Here is a 1318-nt window from a genome sequence, read left to right on the forward strand (position 1 = left end):
AAATCCTGAAAGAGAGGATGTCAGGTGAGTGTGGCAAGAGGGGTATGATTTTCTTTTGATGACTCTGTAACCAAACAAAATTGAAGGCTATAAAAATTATGGCTTGACTAACCAATGAAGATTTTATAGTGAGTAATTTATATTAAACTTTGTACTTATTGGATGGGTGGTGAATAAATTAGAGAAGAGGGGATGTCTGGAGAAAAAATGTCACATTTCTCCCACAAGAGGAAATTCAGGATTTTTTTTAATATTGCTTTATAAATTTAAGAACTTAAAACTTGTATACAATTAAAATATGGATTATTAGCTATGATCCTATGCTATCCTAATTTGTATAACATAAACAAAAAGTAGTTTAATAACATTTTGAATGTAAGTCACTAAATACCTTGTGATATGCACAGTAAAGGATGCCCATGTAGAGAGGGTTAAATTAATGAAAAAAAACTTTGAAAAATTTGTAAATATTCTAAATGTTTTTCTTTGGTTTATCACATCACTTTTCTTTCCAAATTTGCTCCTTAAAGTTATATAATTGCTTGAAATAAATAGCACCATATTGTTCTCTAAAATAAAATATTAAGCACATATTACAGAATAACATTGATAAACATATATTATTTGATAAATACTTTATGAACTAAACCCAATACATTATTATTTGATATTTTGAAATAATTTTTATTGAAAGTTAGAAATATTATTATATTTTCAAGTATACCTAGCATTTAATGTATCACGAAGGGTCTTTCTCACATTCAATCGAACTGGTTCTGGGCCTGCTGATTCTTCTTCAACTTTTTTCTTTTCAGTTTTCCCATCTCCTTCTTCTGAAAATATATTTTTAATGATTGTCAATAACTCATAGAACATCTTTCTCATTGCCTTGTATAATTTTGAGTTTTTAAAGAAATGAGTTTGTATGTATTGTTAGGTGTACTAGCATGTATTAAATGAAAAATCCAATATTAAATGTGATAGATGGCTTGAACTGAAAATGACACAAAAAGTTGAATGCCAAGAATCTGGGAACCTTATTTCAATATTTAATTAAAGTGTACCTTAAACACATAATTTACTTGAAGATGGTAAATTAAAATTGACCATTGTTTACTTACAAAAAATGTAATCATTTTAAGACAACCTACACAATAGTGAAACATTATCAAAAATTTACACCTCATAAAGATTTTACCAGCTGAGTCTCTAAGTATGTAAAATTTGCTAAGGTTCTTTGAAACAGAAGTGACAGTAACTGATGCTTTATTTTTCAACCCCAATTAAAAAAAATTATATATATATATATATATATAAT

The 1318-nt window shown here is 27.0% G+C and overlaps 1 protein-coding gene across 5 annotated transcripts in view; it reads right to left on the reverse strand.

Moving 5' to 3' along the window:
• LOC106466322 (PHD finger protein 3-like) overlaps nucleotides 1–1318 on the reverse strand; it is a 185870-nt gene that overhangs the window by 80045 nt on the left and 104507 nt on the right. For 4 of the 5 annotated variants that reach the window (XM_013926598.2, XM_013926595.2, XM_013926596.2 and 1 more), the window contains exon 9: nucleotides 725–833. In XM_013926598.2, coding sequence (XP_013782052.1) covers nucleotides 725–833 — 109 coding nt within the window. The remainder of the gene's footprint in view (nucleotides 1–724; nucleotides 834–1318) is intronic. The other variant, XM_022394301.1, reaches the window with a different exon arrangement.

This window comes from Limulus polyphemus, unplaced genomic scaffold (assembly GCF_000517525.1).
Source record: "Limulus polyphemus unplaced genomic scaffold, Limulus_polyphemus-2.1.2 Scaffold2221, whole genome shotgun sequence".
NCBI lineage: Eukaryota > Metazoa > Arthropoda > Merostomata > Xiphosura > Limulidae > Limulus > Limulus polyphemus.